Source organism: Pollachius pollachius (genome assembly GCF_949987615.1).
Source record: "Pollachius pollachius genome assembly, chromosome: 4".
Taxonomy (NCBI): Eukaryota; Metazoa; Chordata; class Actinopteri; order Gadiformes; family Gadidae; genus Pollachius; species Pollachius pollachius.
In genome coordinates, this window is record NC_136937.1 from 31095250 (window position 1) to 31120249 (window position 25000).

General features: G+C 47.2%; 2 protein-coding genes across 2 annotated transcripts in view; one reads left to right on the top strand and one right to left on the bottom strand.

Annotated features, from left to right (window-relative positions):
* The window catches only part of LOC307074085 (peripheral plasma membrane protein CASK-like), a 57447-nt gene that overhangs the window by 18613 nt on the left and 13834 nt on the right, over positions 1 to 25000 (top strand). The window contains 8 exon segments of the mRNA XM_079734088.1: positions 8049 to 8151; positions 8727 to 8905; positions 11460 to 11582; positions 14192 to 14275; positions 15176 to 15275; positions 18454 to 18575; positions 19575 to 19652; positions 20654 to 20734. Of these exon segments, the coding sequence (XP_079590214.1) occupies positions 8049 to 8151; positions 8727 to 8905; positions 11460 to 11582; positions 14192 to 14275; positions 15176 to 15275; positions 18454 to 18575; positions 19575 to 19652; positions 20654 to 20734 (870 nt within the window).
* On the bottom strand, positions 358 to 5677 carry LOC307074086 (putative G-protein coupled receptor 34). Its single transcript, XM_079734089.1, has 2 exons — positions 5333 to 5677; positions 358 to 2150 (listed from the first exon to the last, which is right to left on the bottom strand). Exon 2 carries the CDS (start codon positions 2128 to 2130, stop codon positions 760 to 762), a length of 1371 nt encoding a protein of 456 aa, XP_079590215.1. The 5' UTR covers positions 2131 to 2150; positions 5333 to 5677; the 3' UTR covers positions 358 to 759.

Sequence of the window (25000 nt, forward strand, 5' to 3'; positions counted from 1 at the left end):
GCCACTATTTTTTCTGTGTTATTATTTTTCATCTTCCTTCAGTTTATTGCTTATTTTAAACCCAAATATAATTCACTTTCCTCTAGACCCTAATTGTTGTGATTGTAACGACGCCCGATGGATATCAGATGGCCTAACTCTCAACCAATAATATCATTGTGCTCCCCTCCCATCATATAAAGCCTTGAAATTAACATTACTTGACTCGTGCAGTGCACCAGGACTTGCACGACCTCCAGTCTACCACTAGAGGGTGCAATGCACTCATGTTTTATCAGCACAGCCTAGCCAGTACACAGATGATCCTTTTATTTTAAATCATATACACATTATCATCTGCAATAAAAAAGACCTGTTAAATTAACATGTGGGATAGAATGTAACACCAAATAGCCCTCATTTACTATCATTTGTTATTGCCAAGTGAAAGGAGTAGCAGTCCTTTCTAGGTTGGGATGGTGTCAGGAGAGACGACTGAACGTTTTTTTTATTTTCTAACACAAGGGCCCCCGCCGGGCCCTAAAGGGGCCACAGCGGGGCCCCCCGCAGTCCATGACTTAATCAGAAGTAATCCCATCAAACTCATAAAGACCAAATCCGGTCCAAACGAGTACGAAGACCAAGAAAACAGTTTGTTAGTTCCATCTCTCACCTTTCCTTTAATACGGCGGGGCAATGAAAAACACCCCCTTGTGTCTTCATGAAACCCCCAAAAGATTCAACACCTACGTCAGGTCCACCACTACGTCAGCTCAATAACTAGGGCTCCGCGGGGGGCCTGCTGGCTGACGGACAGACCCCCGCCCCCGTGGAGCTCGTCCCGGACAAGTCCTCCAGCGGCAGCCTCGGCGCCGACGGCCCTCCCGCCGCCACGGCGTACGCCGCGGCCGCGGGCAGCGACGACCTCCGCCTGGCCGCCGCCGTGGCGTCACTCGCCGACGTGGCCTCGCTCAGGAAGAGGCGGCCCTTGGCGCCCAGGCCCCCTGCCAGCGCCCGCGCCGCGCTCCTGCGCACCGACCCCGACAGCAGGAAGTACATGACGGGGTCCAGGCAGCTGTTGAACGCCGACAGCAGCAGCATGATCTCGTTGGTGCGGTCCACCGCCGGCGCCCGGCCGCACCACCGCAGCGGCTCCAGCTGCGACGCCACGTACACGGGCCGGAAGGCGTGGTACGGCCCGAAGCACACGGCGAACACCACCAGCACGACGAAGGACTTGCGGGCGGTGCGGCCGTAGCGCCCCGCGTTGGGAAGCCCCGGCTGCTCGCGCTGTGCGCGCAGAAGCCGCGCGGCGATGCGGCCGTACGACACGGCGAGCGCGGCAAACACGGCCCAGAACAGCACCACCAGCGCCAGGTTGAAGTAGGCCTTGCCCGCCGCCGTGCGCCGCTGCTTGTACTGGAAGCAGCGGTCCTCCGTCTCGTTGCCCTCCGTCGCCGCCACCATGGGCACCAGCGTGGCGAGGGACAGCGCCCAGATCACGCCGCACACCACCAGGCTCCGCCGCCGCCGGACGACCCGCTCCCGGCCGCTGGTCGACGCCCCCGTGCCGCGGCCGCCGCCGCCGCCGCCGCCGCCGCCGCCGCTCAGCCGCAGGCAGCGGTCCAGGCCGATGAGCCCCAACAGGGTGATGCTGATGTACATGTTCATGTAGAACAGGTTGCCCACCAGCCGGCACGCCAGCGAGCCCAGCCCCCACCGGTTGCCGTTGAGGTGGTAGTACACGCGGAAGGGCAGGCAGGCCAGCAGCACCAGGTCGGCCGCCGCGCAGTTGATGAGCAGCACGCGCACCGAGTTGTGGCGCTGCGCGCCGCCGCCGCCGCCTCGCGTCTGCAGGAAGAGGAAGACCCAGAGGGCCAGCGCGTTGCCCCCCAGACCCAGCAGGAAGATGAGGGAGTAGAGCAGCGCCAGGGGCAGCCGGAGGTCTTGGTTGCTGAAGTCTGCGTTGTACGCGCACTCCCCCGGCGGGGCCTCCGTGGCCCCGCCGGGGGAGTGGGAGCTGGCGTAGGCGGGGAAGGAGGAGTTGGTGACGGCGGTGGAGGAGAAGGAGGCGGCGATGGAGCCGGCAGGTGTGAACGGAGACAGGGTCAGGGTGAAGGGGGAGGGGATGGCGGAGGCGGGCGTGGCCATGGCGGTCACAGGACCCGGATCTATGTAGAGGAGAAGCAAATCTGCATATGAGTGGAGAACAATATGGAAGGAAGTGAAAGTCAGAAAGGCAGTGGCTGTGTGTGTGTGTGTGTGTGTGTGTGTGAGTGTGTGTGTGTGTGTGTGTGTGTGTGTGTGTGTCTCTGTGTGTGTGTGTGTGTGTGTGTGTGTGTGTGTGAGAGATGAAGGCTGGTTTAAGCAGCTTCACCAGGCTCAGACTGGATCTGACTCTGGGCAGGATGAAGTTGCCCACCTTTTGAACATTGAGCAACCAATGCACACGGGTTAAACCAGCCATCACCACACACTCATTTGTCGCATGCATACAAGTACGCAGTGAAATGGAAAAGTGATAGTGCTGCATAAGCATTTCAATATAAGACAAAAAGACAAAAGATACAACGGGATAAAAGAAAGTAATAAACAAGCAAATGGCAATTATAAATATATGCAGGGTTTCCGCAGGGTTGTTAAAGGTATTAAAGGGTAGTAAATGAAATTAGCCCAAATTAAGGGCATTAAAAAGTATTAAAAAGTAATAAACGTCATCTGACGAGGTATTAAATTTTGAACAAGGGAGTTTTTATGAGTTTTTATGAGATCTTAAATTAGTGTAATTTAAGTGCAGGCCTATCTCCTAAAATTACTAAAACTTGCGTGGATTTATTTTTATGTTGCGAGTAGGACCTGAGCGATAACAATGATGTCACGTGGTGCGTGCGCTGAAACAAACAGGATACACCCGTCTGGTTTAGTTATACCCACTTCGCCAGTTCGCTTCTGTTAGTTCAAAGTCATTTGAAAGACAATAATGGGGAAATGCATGTTTTCGGACCTCTGGCTGAAGGAATCGATCTTTAAAGAAGGATCGCAAGAAGAACATTTGTTTGACCGGTTGCCATGGTTATCTCCGTGTATTTAATTTGCAGTTTCGGTGTTGATTAGCAATGTTGTCAGCTTACTGTTGCATTAAACTAATCAGAAAACGCGGTTATATGCTATAGACCCTATAGTGTCTTTGGTATAAAGGCTGGGACGAATTTCAAATTATAAATATGTACAATGCATAAGTTAGCTCTCTGGCTCATAGCTCAGCGGACTAGAATACCTCCCGTTGCCAAGTTGTAGCTACGGTCCATCCTATTTATGTGAACAAGTTTAGATTTGGATTGTAAAACAGATGGAAATATAAATAAATGATCTTGATTTCTTTTCTTTGGCAAGTGACCATGGTATAAGCGGGTTAATGCCCTTCGAGGTTTCAAAAACATGTTTGATCGATCGTAATTAAAGGGGACTACTTTTTGAGGGAGATGAACTCAGAGTATACATTTAATAAGCATGCAATACGAATAAGAAAAAACATAATAATTAAAGTATTTAAATTGTTTTATTATGTTGACAGTAATAAAGAAAGTCAACCAGAGCCGGTACCTCCAGCCACCAGACCCGACTCCCCCAGCTGAATGGCCACGCCGAAGCAAGTAGAATAAATGGGATAATCAGTCTTATTAAAACGGTTTGTGCGACCAACCGCACAACAAGACATGATTGCGGCTCTTGTCGCTCTCGTCTCTTTCTGCATATGACATGCGCGTAGAGCGGGGAGTGGCGTAGACTGATAATCCCTCTATAGGAAGTACACTGGTGTGAATTTGCGCTGGTATGGATTTTGACGTTACCGTGAGACCGGTGTGACCGGTAGACAGCCGCGTTTACATGGACACTTCTGATCCGATTAGAAGTGGAAGAACAGCTCAATCTAAATAAAAAACTATCATATATAATCGGAATACAATTCTCTGATCGGAATTTAATTCCATGAGGAATAGAAGAGGTGGTGTAGTCCGCTATAATCGACATGTATACACTTACTCCGATTGGTTTCGGAATAATGCTACTTTTTAACTTGGAGAGATGGCATCAGCAGCTGCTGTATTTTGCAATTGGTCAGTCTGTACTTTTATGCATACCGAACTTGACCGCTGTCAAGGAAAGTGGATTTTTTGCTTGATTCACGTCTTTCTTCCACTCCGTAAGTAGTCCGGTAACTTATCAACCCAGCTCGTCCGTTTTCTAAGCGATGTCAACGTCTTTGGCAGACTATTTCTCTGCTGTTTTGGCAAGGAGCCGTGTAATAATGTATAGAACGTCGCCGGTCATTATCGAAAATAATACCGTTCAGGGCGAAGCAAGACACCTCCGCTTCGCATCGCGGTCCGGTTCGCCCTGTCTGGGCTTATTTACCCGATAATGACCGGCGTTCTGTACTACAACATTATCCCTTACATATATCTTATAAGCCCAGACCAACATAACGGTTGTGCGCGAGAGACATACGAACGTAAGATTACCACTTTTGTAAATGCCATAGGCCTATATACAGTACATTCGGATTGCATGATAGGAATAGATCTATTCCGATTAGAAATCAAATCGGATCGGAAGTGTCCATGTAAACGCGGCTAGTGCTGTGTGTAACGCGTTACTACGCGGTACTTTTTCATGTAAAACCTTTACACTGTAATAACAATATTAACGAGGTAATTATAACTTAACTTCAACCCTGGACACAAAAACTCTCTCTCTGGCACTCTGTCTATGTCTACTTTGTGACATATTGATTAAAAACTATGGACCAAGTCCCGTTGGGACATCTTGATTAATCCAACTCTTATGGTCTCTCTTGAAGTCGTGCTGGTGTTAAAAAATATGGTGAAGGTATTAAAAAAGGTATTAAAAGGTAGTAAATTCAACTCAAGAATTTCTGTATAAACCCTGATATAGCACTCGTGTGCTATAGGAGCATGTAAACATTGTGAACAGTGTAATGAATGAAGAGCTGACTGAATACAATGCGTTCTTTGAGGTTGTCAGTGTCAGAGAGTATGTGTGTGTGACGGGTACGGAGGAGCCCAGAAAAGCCACCTAGGTGGGGTATAGCCTCAATCAGATTCTACAGAGGGCTGCACTTCAGAAATCGTGCAACGAGCTTGATATGCACAATGTTATCACGGTACCACGAAAGCAAAGGAAAGCGTTCAGTGTACTTTGAGCTTTGTGGAAGCGACTCCCCCGCGACACAAACATAAAAAGGTGGATGAGGAAATGAACAAACACACAAAATGAACAGTTGTGTCAAGTCCACACGTACACACATACAAACACACACACACACACACACCTGTTTGGGTCGATGCCGTCCTCCGTGTGAGTTTGAGGTCCAGCTGTGCGCTCTGCGAGTGTGAGAGCAAGGTCAGCAGTGTGTGAGTGTGAGTGGTGTGTGTGTGTGTGTGTGAGGTCACAGCAGAGGGTTGTTAAACAAGTCCTCTCCACCAATCAGAACCATTGAGAGTCCATAGGGATGCTGTTTTTCGGAGAAAGAGGAAATCTTTTGTAATGCAGAACTTTGAGGTTTGACCTCTCTCGCTCTCTATCTCTATCTCTGTCACCCTGTCTGTCTATGTCTGTCTGTCGTTTCTCTCGGACTCTCCTTCTATCTCCCCCGCTCTCTCTCTATCTGTCTCTCCTTCCGTCTCTCTGCAACACATCAACTCCAAGGCACAGCTGTGGGTTATCACCAACAAACCTTGCAACTCGCCCCCCTACGTCTCCCCCTTCCCGCCCACCCCCTCCTTCCTCCCTCACCACTAATGTGAGTTCCAGTGGCCTGGCAGCACGACAGGAAGTTATACAGAGAGAGAGAGAGAGCGAGAGAGAGAAAGAGAGAGAGAGAGATGGAGAGAGAGAGATGGAGAGAGAGAGAGAGAGAGAGATGGAGAGAGAGAGAGAGATGGAGAGAGAGAGAGAACCAGGCTTTGCACACTTCCTCTTAGAGTGAGAGAGTCCTTGGTGAGAGATGAAGGTCTCAAATCTTTTCAGTAGTCTTTATTGAAAGGGGGGCTAATGGCACTTTGAATGCAATGCATTTACAAGAGAGTTATCAAAACTCTGTGCAATTGTATCACCCCCACCGCCCGATCGAAAACAGCGAGGCATCAACCACGGGACATTTGAATCACTAATTTCACTTGAATTCATGTCGACATTGCCTTCCATCTCCTTCCATCCTCATGACCCCGAACCTCTTCTTCCTGTTTAGCTCTCCTCTGTTCACTATCCATTCACCATCTGTCACTGTCCGTCATTCGCCCTTCCCCTGTGTAATGGTACGCTACCCCATTTTGTAACGGTAGTGGACCTGTGCTGCACTGATATTCATGCCACTGTTGTTCGAAGCCTGTAGCTACTAGCATAAATGCTAGCTGGGTCAACGTTGGAGGATATGAATTCCCAGTAAAGATCTCAAGAATATCTCTGAATACTGCTTATGTTCTGCTGAGGTACACCTATTCTGATGCCTGTTTTACGTGGCAGGGTTGTTGGTTTCAAATCCCCCACAGCCACTTACTCCCCTACCTGAATTCTGTGGAGCAAGGCACCAAGGCAGCGTCCTCCTGCGTCCTCATCTCACCTCTCAGAGCGCGGTTGAACGAGAAGGAAGGTTGCATGCAGAGATAAGGGCATGTATTTCCCTGTAACCAGCAGACCGACGGACAGACATAGCTAAATCCCCCCGCCAAACAGCACAACAGACGTTTACCAAGTCAAATCAAACTTTATTTGTATCACTTTTTGGGTGCAAAACGGCAATGTTGAACACTTTCCAACGGAAACACCACAAGAAGAAGATATTAGTCTAGAATATTGATGACAATTCTGTATGAGAGGACCACATTTGAACAGATTATTAAGACAAAATAATACTATGAATTCAATTCAATGACATTTTATTTGTATTGTCCTTAATCACAGGTACAGTCTCAAAGGGCTTGAAATTTATGAAAATAAGGCGTGTATGTGTTGAGATATTGTTTAATTCAGAAACCGCCCTGTTAACCAACTCGTTACACTTTAAAAAGGTGACACCGTGTCGAATGTAGCACGTGTTATCGCACCCGTCTACTGACATGCAACCCGCTTGCGGTGCTGTCTGCACTGGCATGGGAATTATTTGCGTTGTGTGATGACACAGAAACCGACGAGGCGTGCCGGAGCGACGCTGAGACAAGTTTAGTTCGGTTTCACAAAGAAAAAAACCAAAGGGACCAAAAGTAGCGAGTTCTTATCGGCAGATTGAATCTGTGGTCATGTGGTTTCAGTTGTGTTTGATCTTGAGGATCGACACACCTGGCCCTATTGCTTTGAGGAGTTGACATCAGTGGAGATCACTCACTTCCCCCTTCAGTCTTGAGAGTTTGGGTGTGTGGCTGTTGGGTTTTAATCATCTCTGATCCGGCGGTGATACGCTAAAAAACATTTTGTTATTTGTCATAATTCACTTTTTCGCCCGGATCAATCTTGAAAGATTTGCGCAGCATTAGGAATAATCCAAACCAAACTGCTTGGAAAATGACTTAAGGAACGACAACTGGTTTATGTTTAACTTGTTTATTTACAGTTGGTTTAACTTCAACTGTTTTAACTTTTAATTGGTTTAAGTCCAACTTGTTTATGTTCAACTGGTATTAGTTCAACTGGTTTAACTTCAACCAGTTTAAATTAAACTGGTTTATGTTCAACGGGTTTAACTTCAACTGGTTTAGGTTCAACTGGTTTTAGTTAAACTGGTTTAAGTTCAGCTTATTTATTTTCAATTGGTTTATGTTCAACTGGTTTATGTTCAACTGGTTTAAGTTCAAGTGGTTTAACTTCAACTGGTTTATGTTCAACTGGTTTAAGTTCAACGTGTTTATTTTCAACGTGTTTATTTTCAACTGGTTTAATTTCAACTGTCTTACTGGCGTATTCTGTTAACCCTACTGTGTGTGTGTGTGTGTGTGTGTGTGTGTGTGTGTGTGTGTGTGTGTGTGTGTGTGTGTGTGTGTGTACCCCCCCAGCCCCACTGCGTCCTGCTGGCCTCCAAAGAGAACTCTGCTCCGGTCAAACTGGGGGGCTTCGGCGTGGCCATTCAGCTGGGGGAGTCGGGTCTGGTGGCTGGAGGTACCGGATCTGGTTGACTTTCTTTATTACTTAATTCACCATTCAATCATTGGTTATGAATTCTCTTTCTTTAATCTCTCTCTTGGTCTCTCGTTTTGTTTCTCTCTCGCTCTGTCTCTCTCTTTCTCTCGCTCTCTCTTTCTCTTGCTCCCTGTTGTTTTATCTCTCTGTCATTCTCTCTCTTGGTCTCTCGTTTTGTTTCTCTCTCGCTCTGTCTCTCTCTTTCTCTCGCTCTCTCTTTCTCTTGCTCCCTGTTGTTTTATCTCTCTGTCATTCTCTCTCTTGGTCTCCCTCTCCTTCTTCGCTCTATCTCTCTAAATGAATCTTAAAACACGTCTATGTTCATTAATCTCTCTCCCCTTCTCCTCTCTCTCTCTCTCCCGTTCCGTCGACCCATCCTCTCCCATCCCTCTTCCCCTCTTTCTCCCATTTCTCTATCTCTCTCCCTCCATCCCTCTCCCCCTCCCCCTCTCTCTCCCCCCCCCCCCCACGCTTTCATCCTCCCTCTCTCCCTCTCTCCCCCCCCAACCCCATCGCTCTCCCACCCTCGGCCCTTTCATCCTCCCCCCGCCCAGGCCGTGTGGGTACGCCCCACTTCATGGCCCCTGAAGTGGTGAAGCGAGAGCCCTACGGCAAGCCAGTGGACGTGTGGGGCTGTGGGGTCATCCTCTTTATCCTGCTCTCCGGCTGCCTGCCCTTCTACGGCACCAAGGAGCGGCTGTTTGAGGCCATCATCAAGGGGAAGTACAAGGTAGTAGTTGATTTTCCAAAACGCCCGGCCCACCCATAGATAGTATATAAAACGGATGTAGCATCCGGGCAGACCTCAGTTATTCCAACTGCATCCAATTCTCTTGGTTTATGCGCGTCGCCATCTTAGTTTGACTCGTCACAGTTTGACTCCGCCTCATTTCCTTGAACCAAAAAAAGATACGCCCTTCTAGGTGACGTACAGAGAGTGAGAGTCAGCGGCTAGCTGTCACTCAAGAGGTTGTCATGAGTGATATGAACTGAACATACTGACTAGAATGTTTTTTTTGGACCAGGCTGTAAATAGGTTTAATAAGACTGTGAAAACGGCCTGTTTAGCATGTGAGTCAACGAGGAATTGCTCCCTTTTGGTACCATTTCCTAGTGGCCACCCGGTGCTACTGCAATGTTTGTCACTTCCGCATTGGATGCTGGTATACCTCGCTGTGGTTGGGGCTTGGGCCCACCACCTACAGCCCGACCCCCGACCCCTAACCCCACCACAGATAAGCACCCGAAACCGCGACGGTGTGCAGGGTAGTCAATGAAGGTAGAGTGGATGTCTACGCAACGCAAGGGGGTTTACGGACCCATTACGTCCTTGTGGACCCTCCTCCTGTCCTCCGCAAGGACCTGACGTGCGCCTCCCCAAAAATTGTAACCTTGCGTCGAGGCGACGCAGCAGCAAGAGCTGTGTTTGGTCCGCTCACTGAAACCCGACGCAGAACCAAAACAGGTTCACGACGGCGTCGTAGCGAGTGCGTGGTCATTGCGTTGCGTCACCGTGGAACCATAACTTTTAGTGCCTGTAAGTGTGCACTAATTGTATGTTGTACATCCAAAGCTTACTTCGCATGGTGTAGCGTCTTATCCTAGCTGTGTTTGGTGTATACAGGGAATGGGTTAACCTAGCGATTGTTAGAGCTTGGCACTTGGTTCTATGAACATCCTTACTGTACCGACAGCAATATATTGTTGTTTCTCTTTCCTCTAACAAATGTACTTATTGTAAGTTGCTTAAGCTAAATGCACTATATCTAAATGTACGTTTATTCTAGTGGTTAGGGTGTTAAGGTGTCAGGGTGTTACAACGGAGGTCTCGCAGCCGAAAGGTTGTCAGGGGGTGAAGCACGATCATCGATGTAAGTGTTAGTAAGTCATACCACTAGTGTTTGGTAGCACTGGGGAAACGTGTGGAAATAGGTCATCGCCTTTTTCCACGCGCTAATAGGAACTGGCGGAATGCGAACGATTGACGCAATTCGTGTGTTCTTTCGGTCTTTCCGACGTTTTTTTTATCTTGTCTTCCAACGTTTCGTTCTGTTTTGTTTTGATTGCGCTTTTAATTATTTTACTTCACTTTATTGTATTTTATCTAACCACCACGAGATACGTAGCTCAACACACAGAGAGCCAGAGCCGGGGCTGCCAGTTCCAGCCCCAGCCCTCTGCGGTCTCCATGGTAATAGATGGACGCGGTCGGGCCCCTGGGAGCCGGCAGATGGGGATTAATAAGAAGGAATTATGCGCTCCAGGTGGTGCGCCTCACCTTCCCACTTATGGGCAGAAATCCCACGGAAAACAAGAGTCAAGTAGTCACGAAGTTCGGCAAAAGTGTTTTTTTACGTAGTGGGGAAATTACACACATTTCTCTGTGCTTCCTTTTGTGTTACGAGTATTTACCATCACCGAGTATTTATTTATTTTACGGTTCTTACAACGTTTTTTATCGTCGCTTCGCCGTTTAGCCGCCACTTTTAGCTGACGCAATCCAACGGGGGGTCCCGATAAAGGAGACTATTGAGCAGGTAGGGCTTAGGGCTTCCTGCTCAAGGATGCTTGCAGGTCAGCTTGTATTTATGACCTCTCTTTTCCTTTTTGCGTACTTTATTTGTTGTTCTCTTCGGCCTTTCACGGTGCAATCCGATTACTTGTTAATGAAACGGATGGGGCCGGAATTTCTTAGAAGGCACTGTTCCAGAGTCTAAAGCCACACAGTAACCATGCGATGATTTATTTGGGGTTATTCGAGTTAACCACTAGGTGCACTTTCACCACTTCCTCCGACAGGCCTCAGTAACAAAGCGTACGTGCCCGAATCACAAATTACGAAACAGCGTTATCTTCTGGATTAGGTTTCCGTTTCCTGGTTAATGTGGGCACTGGTTGCAGCCTCCCTACATCCATCTGAGAGCGTGTTTGTTCTTCTGTTCTGTGCCTGTGTGCTTGTGTGTGTGTGTGTGCTTTCCTGTGTGTGTGTGTGTGCCTTCCTGTGTGTTTGTGTTTGTGCCTGCCTGTGTGTGTGTGCGAACCTGTGTGCGTCCCTGTGTGTGTGTGTGTGTGTGTACACCTGTGTGCGTCCCTGTGCGTGTGTGTATGTGTACACCTGTGTGCGTCCCTGTGTGTGTGTGTGTGTACACCTGTGTGCGTCCCTGTGTGTGCGTCCCTGTGTGTGTGTGTACACCTGTGTGCGTCCCTGTGTGTGTGTACACCTGTGTGCATCCCTGTGTGTGTGTGTGTGTGTGTGTACACCTGTGTGCGTCACCGCGTGCGCCCAGATGAACCCGCGCCAGTGGAGCCACATCTCGGAGAGCGCCAAGGACCTGGTGAGACGCATGCTAATGCTGGACCCCGCGGAGAGGATCACCGTGTACGAGGCCCTCAACCACCCCTGGCTCAAGGTGCACGCCCACACACACACACGCGTGTGGATGGATACACACACACATGTGGATGAACAGACACACACACACACACACACACACATGTGGATGGACACACACACATGTAGATGAACACACACACACATGTAGATTAACACACACACACATGTGGATGGACACACATGTGGATGGACACACACACACGTGGATGGACGCACACACACACACACACATATTTAGATGAAGACACACACACACACACACATGTAGATGAACACACATACACACACACATATTTAGATGAAGACACACACACACACGCACACATTTAGATGAACACACACACACATGTAGATGAACACACACACAGATGTAGATGAACACGTACACACATGTAGATGAATACCCACACACACACATGTGGATGAATACCCACACACACACATGTGGATGGACACACACACACGTAGATGAACACACACACACATGTAGATTAACACACACACACATGTGGATGGACACACACACGTGGATGGACACACACACACGTGGATGGACGCACACACACACACACATTTAGATGAAGACACACACACATGCACACACACATGTAGATGAACACACACACACACATTTAGATGAACACACACACGAATGTAGATGAACACACACACAGATGTAGATGAACACGTACACACATGTAGATGAATACCCACACACACACTTGTGGATGGACACACACACACATGTAGATGAACACACACACACATGTAGATGAACACACATACACATGTGGATGGACACACACACACGTGGATGGACGCACGCACACACACACACACATATTTAGATGAAGACACACACACACACACACACACATGTAGATGAACAGACACACACACATTTTTAGATGAAGACACACACACACACACACACACACATTTAGATGAACACACACACACATGTAGATGAACACACACACAGATGTAGATGAACACGTACACACATGTAGATGAATACCCACACACACACATATGGATGAATACCCACACACACACATGTGGATGAACAGACACACCCACATTTAGATGAACACACACACACACACACACACACACACACACACACACACACACACATTTAGATGAACCCACACACACATGTAGATGAATACCCACACACACACACATGTGGATGAACACACACACACGTGTAAATGAATACCCACACACACATGTAGATGAACACCCACACACATGTAGATGAACACACACACACATGTAGATGAACACACACACACATGTGGATGAACACACACACACATGTAGATGAACACACACACATGTAGATGAACACACACACACATGTAGATGAATACCCACACACACACATGTGGATGAACACACACACACACATTTAGATGAACACACACACACACACACACACACACACACACACATTTAGATGAACACACACACGTAGATGAATACCCACACACACTTGTAGATGAACACACACACAGATGTCGATGAACACACACACACATGTAGATGAATACCCACACACACACATGTGGATGAAAACACACACATTTAGATGAACACACACACACACACACATTTAGATGAAGACACACATACACAAACACACACACACACATTTAGATGAACACATACACACATGCGAATGAAGTCAAACACGCATGTAAATGCACACACACTCACACGCAAATTCACACATGCACACATGCAAATGCACATACACTCAGACACACATGAAAGTGCGCAAACAAATGCATGCAAATGCACACACACACATATGCAAAGTAAGACACACACACATGGAAATTAACACAAACACACATGCAAATGCACACACAAATGCAAATGCACACACACAAACACGCATGCAAATGAACACAAACATGCAAATAAAAACCACACACCCGCAAATGCACACACACGCGCACTCACAACAAAATAAAACAAGAGAAAATAAATATCCACCATATCTCAAAAACACCATTTATTAATTTTTAAATAACAAAACAGAGTAGAACATTAAAATACAATTTCTACATTTTGAATACGAAGAAGTAAAGGAATGCCCTCATCCGCCAGATAAAGGCACCTCGTGCTCGTAACCGTAATCATCTAGGTACATCTGTAGCTTCAGTGCTTCATCTTGGTTAGAATCATTCTTGCTCACAGTGCGGCGTCAGTTATGAGAAGTACATCGGACCACATCCAGCTTCTCCAAACCACAGCCGACACTGACAGCCGTGTGTCTGCCTGTCTGTGTGAATGTGTGTGTGTGTCCTGTGTGTGTGTGTGTGTGTGTGTGTGTGTGTGTGTCTGCCTGTCTGTGTGAAAGTGTGTGTGTGTGGTTGTGTGTGTGTGTGTGTGTGTGTGTGTGTGTGTGTGTCTGCCTGTCTGTGTGAATGTGTGTGTGTGTGAATGTGTGTGTGTGTCCTGTGTGTGTGTGTGTGTGTGTCTGTGTCTGTGTGCTTCCATGTGTATCTGTATGTTTATGTGTATGTGTGTATATCTGTGTCTATCTGTGTTTGTGTGCGTCCGTGTGTGTGTGTGTCTATCTGTGTGTGTCCATGTGTGTGTGTGTTTCCCCAGGAGAGGGACAGGTATGCCTACAAGATCCACCTGCCAGAGACGGTGGAACAGCTGAGGAAGTTCAACGCCCGCCGCAAGCTGAAGGTTAGCTCACGCACCGCGGCGCTAGCGCTGGCTAGCTCACGCTTCGCAGAGCTAGCGTTGTTTAGCTCACGCACCGCGGCGCTAGCGCCGGCTAGCTCACACACCGCGGCGCTTGCATCTGTTAGCTCACGCACCGGCTAGCTCACGCTTCGCAGAGCTAGCGTTGTTTAGCTCACGCACCGCGGCGCTAGCGTTGGCTAGCTCACACACTAGCGTCCGATTAGCTCACGCACCGCGGCGCTAGCGCTGGCTAGCTCACGTACCGCGGCGCTTGCGTCTGTTAGCTCAGGCACCGCGGCACTAGCATGGGTGAGCCCAGCAGTGCTAGCGTTGGCTGGCACACGCACAGCGGCGCTAGCGTCTGTCAGCTCACGCACCGCGGCGCTAGCGTCTCTCAGGTCTAGCACCCTGGTGCTAGTGTCGCTTAGCTCACGCTGGAGCCGCGGAGGCCTGCAGGTGCTCAGAAAGACCCTGTGGGGACAGCCCAGTCACCCTGTGGCTCATCAGCTGGCCATTAGCTGTGGTCCCCTGTTTGCAGATGTCCTCCGAAGCTGTGAAAAACATAGCGTGTTAACGCTCACCCACCCACCACGAAGTTTCCCATTATGCTAACGCTCAGTTAAGTGCATGCTGGTGTCTTTGTGGTTTCCGGTGTTTAAATGTCACACCGTCCTCCCATCCGCCTTTTTTGATGTGAAGTTGAATTGTGCGATTGTGTGCACACATACTAACCACACACATGCAAACGCACACACGTTCGAGTCCTCAAACGCACTGAAATATTGTGCATTGCTCCCCTCCACATTTAGCTTCAACCTGAACACGTTATTCTGCGCACACACACACACACACACACACACACATCATCATTATAACTCTCTGCCCCCGCCACCCCACCAGGGCGCGGTCCTGGCCGCCGTGTCCAGCCACAAGTTCAACTCGTACTACGGGGACCCCCCAGAGGAGATGCCCGACTTCTCCGACGACCCCACCTCCTCAGGTAACCCCCGGCAACGCCGACCTCATCCAAAGCGTTGGAACAAACGCGGACCTGAATACCTAAAAAGTGTCAGAGCGGCTAAGTCGGAATATATCGGAATTTGTTCCGAAAATAAGAAAAAAGCGGAAACGATAGTGTTCCCTTTGTGTCTGGTCACTGATAAGGTTATTCTTGCAGCTTCCTGGACATCGTCTTGTCCGATTTGATTTCTAATCCTCTTTTGAGCGGTCTGGCTGAAGGAAAGAAGCCTGTGAACACTTCCCCTGTCTGAGATGCCAGCTTTCACTTCCCAGGATAAGAAAACTGAAAAATAACTCATCGACAAATCAACGATTAAATAAACGATTTGTTTTTCCCCCCGAAAAACATCCGCTAAACCTAATCTACTTTTACTCAATATAGCTCGATGAACTACATCCAACCACCCCCCAGAAGCCCCTCTCTCTCTCTGCCAGCTTCCTCCTTGAGACCCCAGCTCGGAGGCTACTGCCTGCCTCTGCTCTCTCTGCCTCTGGATTCCCCATAAGTTCCCCCTCGGTGGGCTCTCTGCTGTGTACCCCCGACACCCAGACGAGGTGCCGAGGCAGTAACTCTGTAAAACAAAGATAAGACGGAGCGAAACCGGTGTGTGGTGATCAATGAACGGGAGAAGGAGGAGTTAAAGTCGAGTTTTGACTGTCTGAAGCACCTGCTGTCTGGGGGTTGGTTCGTGTTTGTGTTAAAGGCCGCTGCAAATGAAAGCGGATGTTTGACTTTCCGCCACCTTTGTGCGATAGTAGTTTCTTAAGTTTGTGCTCAGGGTGCACTTTTGCTGTGTTAAAGTTTTTTAAAGGAAATGAAACCGTAATGAAATTCCTCTTGACTTTCTTTTGTCATCCAGTTTATAAAGCAACTCCATCGTAGCAGCTTTAGAGTGGACTTAAGAGTGGTATCGCTCCAAAAATTGAATTGTTGGAAAACACAAAAATCTTAACCCTCGAAGGGCCGACCGAGACGATTTCAGCAGCGATGCCATTTTGCATTGGAACCAACTTTTCCCAAAAAGGAAAACGAATACCCCGTCCCCCTCCTCCTTCTCCCCGTCCTTCTCTTCTGTTTCCTTTATTCAAAGCTTCTCTCTTCCTGTGTGTTTTTGTTTTGTATCTTCTGCTGCACTTTCTGTAGGACTGCTAGCGGCCGAAAGTACGTATGCCTGCCCACCCACCCCCCCCCCCCCATGATGTCATCGTCATTATTTGTGACATCACTAACCCTGTTTTTATGTGTTGTTCCTGTCTTCCGTTTTGTCAAAAGAGATTTCCGTGTGGGTGTGTGTGTGTGGGTGTGTGTGTGTGGGGAGGGTTGAGGAGGGGATTTCTTCTGTTTGACGTCGTTTGTATGTTGAACTTGAGTACAGTAAAGTAAGTTTTATGAATATATATATTACAGATTTATAAACACACTCAAAATTGAACGTGATCAATTCAATATACGGGTTGGTTTTATTTAATTGTATTATTATTATTTTTATTTATTTGGCAGTGTAAGCTTGAGAGCACATAGTTCAACCACACACCATCACAACCTCAGATCTTTGGCAATAGTGGATGAAAAAAAAAGACGAAAAAAGCTTTGTAAAGGCAACCCCCGCATTTTCCCACATCTCTACACTTAAGCGCTTGCCGGATTAAGTGTGAGTTCCCTAGGTCCATTCCATTAGTAGAAAGGTCCCAACAATTATGAAGAATTTGATAACAATTTAAAAAAAGAAAATCGGATTATTGTGTTATTAACCGTATTCCTCATTGCAACCACTGCGTCAGGACAACCTCAATAACACACGTTTCTGGAAAGTGTGAATGCTAGTGCGTGTGCGTGTGTGTGTGTGCGATGACGTGCGCGCGTGTGTTGAACTGTTGTCGGCGCTTGACCCCTTTCTCTCTGTCCCTCTCCATAACCCTCTTGGTTCTCGTGGTCCTGAATGACGTCCCCTCCCTGTCCCCCTGTCTCCCCGGTTTGGCTGCATGCGTTCACGATGCAGCAGGTACACGGGCTGGTTGTTGGAATATCTGTGTGTGTCTGTGTCTGTGTCTCTGGTGTGCGCCTAATTCCCATCTTTGTGTCCATGTGTTTCAGTTTGTGTGTGTGTGTGTCTGTGTGTTCTTTCCATTGTTGTTGTTGTGGTTGTTGTTATTTTTGTTTATTTTCACCTTGTTCTTGGTTTGTGTGTCTTTGGGTCTGTTCTTGTTGTTGTGGTATGTTTTTTATCACTGTGTTCGTATCTCGTCAGTTTGTGTTTCCTTTCTGCCTGTTTTTCGGATGTATTCATTTTCCAGTGTTACCCTGGTAACTAAGCATAAAGTGCCACCGTGGTATTGTGTTACTGCGGTAATGGTCTGCAAGGTGTCGCGATGTAACAGCCTTGACGGTGTGACCTTGGTTATATCGCTAATAGTGCTAATGACGTCGCAGTGCTACCGTTGTCACAGAGGTAACACTGCTAGCGGTGTCGCCGTGGTAACGGTGCTGACGGTGTGACGATACAAACAGTGCTAACAGTGTTAGCACTACAGTGCTAACGGTGTTACGTTGGTAACGGCGCTAAAAGTGTTACCATGGCGACATCGCTAACAGTGTTACTGTAGTAACAATGCTAACAGTGTCACGGAGAAGTTTCTGATAATGTTACCTAGGTAACACACTGACAGTGTTAGCAACATAAAAGTGCTACCATAGTTACAGCGGCAAAAGTGCAAACTGTGTTACCGAGCTAACAGTGCTAACGGTGTTACCGTTGAAAGATTTTCATGCAGTCGATGAATGCGCCCGTTCTGTCATGTTCGCATTTCACGTAATGCTCCACATATTCTGAGGAACTGCCTGTCTGGGAATGCCTGTATCCATCCTACTGTCATCTACGTGTGCCCTTCACAAAAAGCTGTGTATTAATTCTGGTGCTGTTTTTTGTGTATGCGTTTTTCTTGTGCGTGTGTTTCTTTGTGTGTTTGTGTGTGTGTGTGTGTGTGTGTGTGTCTCTGTGTGTGTGTGTGTGTGTGTGTCTCTCTGTGTGTGTGTGTGTGTCTCTGTGTGTGTGTGTTTGTCTGTGTGTGTGTGTGTGTGTGTGTCTGTGTGTGTGTGTGTGTGTCTCTGTGTGTGTGTCTTTGTGTGTGTGTGTGTGTGTCTGTGTGTGTGTGTGTAGGGGCCGTGTCCCAGGTGCTGGACAGCCTGGAGGAGATCCACGCCCTGACGGACTGCAGTGAGAAGGACATGGACTTCCTGCACAGCGTCTTCCAGGACCAGCACCTCCACACACTGCTGGACGTGAGGACACTCACACACTCACACAGACGCACACACACACACACACTCACACTCACAGAGACACACACACACACACACACACTCACACACACACACACAGACGTGAAGACACACTCACACTCAGACACACACACACACACGCACACAGACGTAAAGACACACACAATCAGACACACAAGCACACAGGCGTGAGGACGCACACACACTCAGACATACACAGAGACGCAGGCTTTCATGCGCACACACACAGAAACCTACTCAGTCACACACACACACACAGCCACACACTCACACAGAAACACACACACGTACACGGATGTAAAGACACACACTCAGACATACACAGACACAAATGCGCGAATGCACCCACACACAACCCACCGGCCGCACACACATGCGCGCACACACTCTCGCATGCACGCGCGTACACACACACACACACACAAACACACGTGCATGCAGTCCCAATGGTTATCTCACCCACGCACACTTTGCTGACTAACAAGAGGTGCAAAATAAAAAGCTATGTCGCCATAGTTTCGTAATCATTCTTACACACACACATGTGACACACTTTAACTTAGAGACGAGTGGAAAAAAGGCAGCGTCACATGTACACACACAGATGTAGGAGGTCCCTTATGGACACAACCAAAATAGAAGCTGTTGACTAACCAAGCTGGAAACACAAAGAGATTGTTGCTGAATGAACACACACAAACACACACAAAGACGGACGACATTTTTACCATGCAGTTTCCCTATATGTCCACCACGGGGCATGATTGGCATTCATTCATTTAAACACAGTTAGACTGTTGATATATATCTGCACACCATACTACACACTACCTCAATAAGGACACCATTTCTCTCAGTACAGACTCCAAATGTATTTATTAATCCTCCTTTCTTCGTTGGTCTCAATTCAATTTAATCTAATTTAAATGAACATTAATCACGTTGAATTCTCTCTCTTTCTCCCCCCCCCCCCCCCAGCTCTATGATAAGATCAACACGCGGTCCTCACCCCAGATAAGGAACCCCCCCAGCGACAGCGTGCAGAGAGCTAAGGAGGTGAGGGTCGCTGACACGCGTCGCCACGGCAACCGCATCCATTCCCGCCCATCACTAAGGAACCCCTGGTTAATGCTGTGAACTCATAGAGCCATTCGCAAACTTTAATAATAGTCGATTGGCATTTTCCTTTCGATTAAATCATTATTATTATTAACTAAAAATTGTATTTGTACTACTTTCAAGATAAATTATTATTAAGGACTTTTTTTCACCCCAAATCACTTTCCCATGTTTTCTCTCTCTCTGTCTCTCTCTCATTGTCATTGGTGTATGTGTCTTTATGTCTCTCCTCTCTCTCTCCCTCCCTCTATGTCTCTTTACCCCTCTCTCTCTCTCCCTCCCTCTATGTCTCTTTACCTCTCTCTCTATCCCTCCCTCTATGTCTCTCTACCTCTCTCTCTCTCCCTCCCTCTATGTCTCTCTACCTCTCTCTCCCCCCCCATGTCTCTCCAACTCTCTCTCTCCCCCTCTATGTCTCTTTGCCTCTCTCTCTCTCTCCCTCCCTCCCTCTGTCTCTCTACCTCTCTCTCTCTCCCCCTCTATGTCTCTCCAACTCTCTCTCTCCCTCCCTCTTTGTCTCTTTACCGCTCTCTCTCTCTCTCTCCCTCCCTCCCTCTATTTCTCTCTACCTCTCTCTCTCTCCCCCTCTATGTCTCTCCAACTCTCTCTCTCCCTCCCTCTATGTCTCTTTACTGCTCTCTCTCTCCCTCCCTCTATGTCTCTTTACCTCTCTCTCTCTCCCTCCCTCTGTCTCTCTACCTCTCTCTCTCCCTCCCTCTATGTCTCTTTACCTCTCTCGCTCTCCCTCCCTCTATGTCTCTCTACCTCTCTCTCTCTCCCCCTCTATGCCTCTCTACCTCTCTCTCTCTCCCCCTCTATGTCTCTCTACCTCTCTCTCTCCTTCCCTCTATGTCTCTCTACCTCTCTCTCTCTCCCCCTCTATGTCTCTCTACCTCTCTCTCTCTCCCCCTCTATGTCTCTCTACCTCTCTCTCCCAGGTTCTAGAGACCATCTCCTGTTACCCAGAGAACCTGGAGGCCAGGGAGCTGAGAAGAATCCTCACCCAGCCACACTTCATGGTGGGACACACACACACACACACACACACACACACACACACACACACACACACACACACACACACACACACACACACACACACACACACATACACACACACAGATACGCACACGCACACACAGATATGCACTCACACACACACACACACACACACACACACACACACAAAAGCGCAAACATAGCCACACGGACACACACACATAAACCAACACACATCTGGATAAACACACACAGACGGACACACACACACACAAACAGACACAGACAGACAGACGGACACACACACACACACACACAAACACACACACACACACACAGATACGCACTCACACACAGATATGCACTCACACACACACACACTCAAACGCACAAATGGACACCCGGACACACACCAAAAACCAACAAACATTGACAAGCACACACAAAGACGGACACACACACACACACATACAGACACACACACATGTGCTAGGGCTGGGCGATATATCGATATTTGCAATTAGTGCTGTCAAGCGATAAAAATATTTAATCGCAGTTAATCGCATTAATGTCATAGTTAACTTGTGATTAATCGCACATTTTTTTCTATTCTAAATATCCCTTGATTTCGTGCTGCTAGCCTTTTAGTGAGATCAGAGAGTGTTGAGAAGGACAGTAATAACATATATTTGGTAAGATGGATATAAGAAGAGAGACCCGCAGTGAATTCAACCAGGTCCACTTGACATCAGGTGCATGACAGTGGTAGGCCTACCGTAAAACTTCAGGCTTTTATTTGTTTCAATCGAACAACTCTTGCTCAGCAAAGACGGGAAATACTATAACATTTATTATTTAAACCAGTATGAATATTCCTACAGTATGTAGGCCTATACACATTACCAGGCTATTGAATAACGCCTACACACACACACACACACAGGCGGAGTGGTAATCGGGAGAGTCGGGAGAATTCCCGGTGGGACGTTAACGTTTCAGGGCTGTCAGGCTGATTACTGCGGGATAACAATATTGCGCTTATAAAAGTTCCTTGCAGCGCCGTCCGGCAGCCTGAGCTGTGCGCCCGCAACCTCTCACTCACTCAACAGACGCAACACTCACAAACTGTCAAAGTCGCAACCAGGTCGATTTTGTCTAGAGGGGAGTAACCCCCTCCCAAAGTGGTACAGCCCAGGCGGGCCTTGAACTGCGATTGGTCAGAAAGACGTAACAGCTAATGACAACATTAGACTCTCGTGTGGGCTCGAACAGAGTGACACAAAAACACACACACACACACACACACTTTTAAGGAGTTTTTCATCCGCTCCGTATCCTTGCTTACCCCAACAAGTTTGTGCGGCGTGCTTGTTGTTTTGTTTCCGGTGAAGCTAGATCCGGTATGGTGTTGTAGTTTTTCTAACGTGGCTAGTTGTTGCTAGACAGCAGGTGAAAAAACGACAATGTTTGCCAAGCCAAAATAGCGTTAATTGCACGATAAAAAAATGAACGTGGTTAAAATTTGTTCAAACTTTACTGACAGCACTATTTGAAATATATCGATATTTTTTCAAGCAAGATATGGAACGAGACGCTATCGTCTACATCGATATAGTTTAATTTGCGTTGAAAGTACAGCATATTTTATCAGAATAACAGCAGTTTCAAACCGCGACTGCCGCCTGCTATTTCGTAACTCTGCTTATCTCTCTCCCGCTCTGCCTCCGGCTCACACACACACGGCCCGGCCGCCCTTCCGCTCACGTCACCTTTTTAAATCCCCTACAGCGCGAAACATGGAGTCCGCCTGCAAACGCGGTGCAGAGGAGCCTGTATGTAAGCAGAAGACAAATGGCTCCATAGTTTGGAAATGAGCGGGTGTCACTCCATGTCGCGATTCAATTCTGTGCTTCAGATTGATCATGAAGTGGAAGAACCAGAGACGTCGGAGAACCCGACAGTCGGGAGATATATTAATAATATAATTATTATTAACATATAAGAAGATTCATAATATTCCACAGCTTTTGGCCGTGATATTATACATTATGTTGTAATGTTCGGCAGTGTCTTGTCCGAGGTTTATTCAACCATCAAACTGTATTCATTTTCGAACGGTAGGAATAGTAACGGTGAATCCAAACGGTAGGTAGGTAGGCTATAGTAACAACGGTAACTCCACGGTGTCTCCGCCCTCAGCAAGGCGGGTTAACGAGCACAGCGACGCAGGCAGGCTGGAAATGAGAGCACAGCGGAGCCACCGGTGTAGAATGACGAGTTTGAGCGCGGCAACGGCAACTATGTTATTGTGTCAACCAAATATCGATATTTATCTTGTATCGACATTCTGCTTGACGATATCGAGACATGACTTTTGGTCCATGTCGCCCAGCCCTAACGTGCGCAGGGTCCCTGAGTGTGCCTGCCCTTACTTCTCGCACAAAGCTGATTAAGGACTTTTCAGCACACCCTCTTACCTTCACACACTCTCTTTCACACTCTCTATCTTTCTCTCTCTCTCTCGTTCTCTGCCGTCTGAACGACAGAGGTAAGTACGAGGCGACGTTAGAAATATCAGGACAAAGAAAGAGGGAACAGAAAGATCGACAGAACACTCGTTTCTCCTTTTTATCCAGTTTCTTTTTTTTGCGCGTGTTTCGGTTGTTGAACTCCCCTTGCCGTCGTCATGGTAACCGCGCAGTTTAACAGAAAGTACAGGATGCGAGAGACAGGACACACAAGGAACACTCGGAATGTACTTCCGATGTAGTGAGCGATAGGTGTGGACATCGCTAGGGGACACTGGCACACAGGTATACTGCACACATTGTGTTTAATGGTGTTGTTGTCTTAGCGGCTGTTAGGTTTCATCCGTAACGGTATTTTGCGTTGATGATGAAAGTTCTCTGACGTGGACCCGAGTACGAAGCGTAAAATGCTAATCTTTAGCGTTTGTGGCATAAATTCTGACTTGATGGCTGTATTGAGCGTCTTGAGGTATTATTTTTTATTTTATGTTTTAGTATGTTTTTTCCTTTGGGTGTTGGGTGTGACGGAAATAATTGACTAATCATCCATGCTCAGAGGCTAACTTAACCACAGCTAGTTTAGCGTGTTAGCAAGGTGTCATGGTTGACCGATACGGCAACACAACGCCACATGCAGCATGCGTTCAACTTCCTATCCAACTTCCCCACTTCCCCCATGTGTACGGTACTCAGGGAACACGTTTGAGTGTCTCTCCTTTTAAAGGTAGATGAGTGAGTGTGAGGTGTCTCGGTGCTTCAGACACGATCAGTAGTGGTCTAAATAGGATTAGTGTAAGCCATGCCGTCTCTAGCTCTATTTCTGTATTTCTCACCCTTGGGTTGCTTTGTGCACTTTAAATTCTTTGTGCACTTTAAACTCTGTGCACTTTAAACTCTGTGCACTTTAAACTCTGTGTGCACTTTAAACTCTGTGTGCACTTTATACTCTTTGTGTACTTTAAACTCTTTTTGCACTTTATACTCTTTTTGCACTTTAGACTATTTTTACACTTTAAAGTCTTTGTTCAATTTAAACCTTTATATTTCTATACCCTTTGTTTTTATTTGTTTATTTGAAATAAAAGAAATTCTGATTAATTTGTAATTGATCGTGATTAACTAAGGACAAACATGCGATTAATTGTGATTCAATAGTTTAATCGATTGACAGCCCTATTTCTTTACACTTCAAATCCTTTGTTTGTTTATACACTTCTAGGAGGAAGTGTAACACTTTTTTTTACACTTGATTTGTTTTACACTACAAACTTTTCGTATGTTTTTACACTTCTAACCCTTGGCTTGTTTTTACACTTCTAACCCTTGCTTTGTTTTACACTTCTAACCCTTGTTTTTTTTTTACACTTCCTTGGTTTGTTTTACACTTCTAACCCTTGCTCTGTTTTACACTTCAAACCCTTGCTTTGTATTTACACTTCTAACCCTTGCTCTGTTTTACACTTCAAACCCTTGCTTTGTTTTACACTTCTAACCCTTGCTTTGTTTTACACTTCAAACCCTTGCTTTGTTTTACACTTCTAACCCTTGCTCTGTTTTACACTTCAAACCCTTGCTTTGTTTTACACTTCTAACCCTTGCTTTGTTTTACACCTCTAACCCTTGCTCTGTTTTACACTTCTAACCCTTGCTTTGTTTTACACTTCTAACCCTTGCTTTGTTTTTACACTTCTAACCTGTCCGTTGTCTTCTCCCCCCGGTCCTGCCCCGCCCTGCCCCCGTCTCCATGACTACGCTGCG